This window comes from Octodon degus, unplaced genomic scaffold, assembly GCF_000260255.1.
Source record: "Octodon degus isolate 3935 unplaced genomic scaffold, OctDeg1.0 scaffold00127, whole genome shotgun sequence".
NCBI lineage: Eukaryota > Metazoa > Chordata > Mammalia > Rodentia > Octodontidae > Octodon > Octodon degus.
Genome location: NW_004524703.1, coordinates 41,958 through 43,011, shown reverse-complemented (window position 1 = coordinate 43,011; position 1,054 = coordinate 41,958). Strand labels below are relative to the sequence as shown.

At 59.5% G+C, this 1,054-nt stretch overlaps 1 protein-coding gene across 1 annotated transcript in view; it reads right to left on the bottom strand.

Moving 5' to 3' along the window:
- The window catches only part of Rhou (ras homolog family member U), a 6,324-nt gene extending 5,994 nt beyond the window's left edge, over positions 1-330 (bottom strand). The window contains exon 1 of the mRNA XM_004640803.2: positions 2-330. Within this exon, the coding sequence (XP_004640860.1) occupies positions 2-73 (72 nt within the window). The 5' untranslated portion in view covers positions 74-330. The remainder of the gene's footprint in view (position 1) is intronic.
- Between the last annotated feature and the right edge of the window lie 724 nt (positions 331-1,054).

The following is a 1,054-nucleotide window of genomic DNA, read 5'->3' as shown; positions in this document are numbered from 1 at the left end:
GCTCCCGGCGAGGCGGCACGGGCGGGGGCTCACAGCGGGTGGGCAGCGCGGGCCGCCCCTGCTGCGGGGCCATCGCAGGCGGTCCCCGCGTGGACTGCAACCACCGGCGGACAAAGGCGGCGCGAGGTCGCGGCGGTGCGGGGCGACTCTACCCGCTCAGCCGCACAGTGGCCGGGCCTGCTACGCCCGGCTTCCCGGCGGCACGGGCGACGGGCGGGGAAAGAGGCGGGCCCGGCGCCGGCGCCGCGATCCGCGAGCGAGACCACAGCGCCCCCGCCTGCGCGTTGCGTCCCAGCACCGTGCCGCCGCCGCGTCCTCGACCCCGCGGGGACCCACGCTCCTGCTGCTTTTGGCTTCCCGTGCTCCTCCCCTCTCCTCCCTCCCTCCCTGTCCCCAGCTCCTCCTTCTGTTCGGGTTCCTTCTTTTCCTCTCTCTGCACCCTTCTCCTCGTCCGCTGTTTTGCCCCCTCCTCCGCTGCTCCACCAGCTCGCCTTCGTCTCCCTCCCCCTACTCGTCCCCTTTCCCATCCCCTCCCCCACGCACGTGGCGCTCAGGGCCTCCTATGCACCGCCCACCAAAGGGCAGATGGTAGTGTCCTGGCTGCGTGTCTTCTGAATGAGACAGAATAACAGGCAACCTCTAAGTCTACTAGAGTCACATATTCTGTGGGCACAAAAGGATACCCCTTATTCTTGATGCTTGTTTTATTTTTTCGTTTTACCAGTCATGCATTCAGGCGCCAATGAATGTTTTGTAGTCTGAGTTCCTTCTTTTATTTAATTGCAATTTGGCAGTATTAGTACTACCTGAAAATAAATTGACCAGTCAGCTTGGCTTTTCTTCTCTCCAGCTTCCACCACCATAAGGTCAAAGCAAGGCTGTTCCTTTTGGGTCTCCTCAGGGAACCAGGGCTCCTGGTGTGGGTGTGCCCTGACTGTTAGTATGCATGCAGTACTAGTAGCAGTAAAGACAAGAACTGAGAAATGTTGTTTATTATGTACCAGACATTGTTATAAGTACTCTGCCTGAATTCGTTCTTGTAATCTTGTCGTCT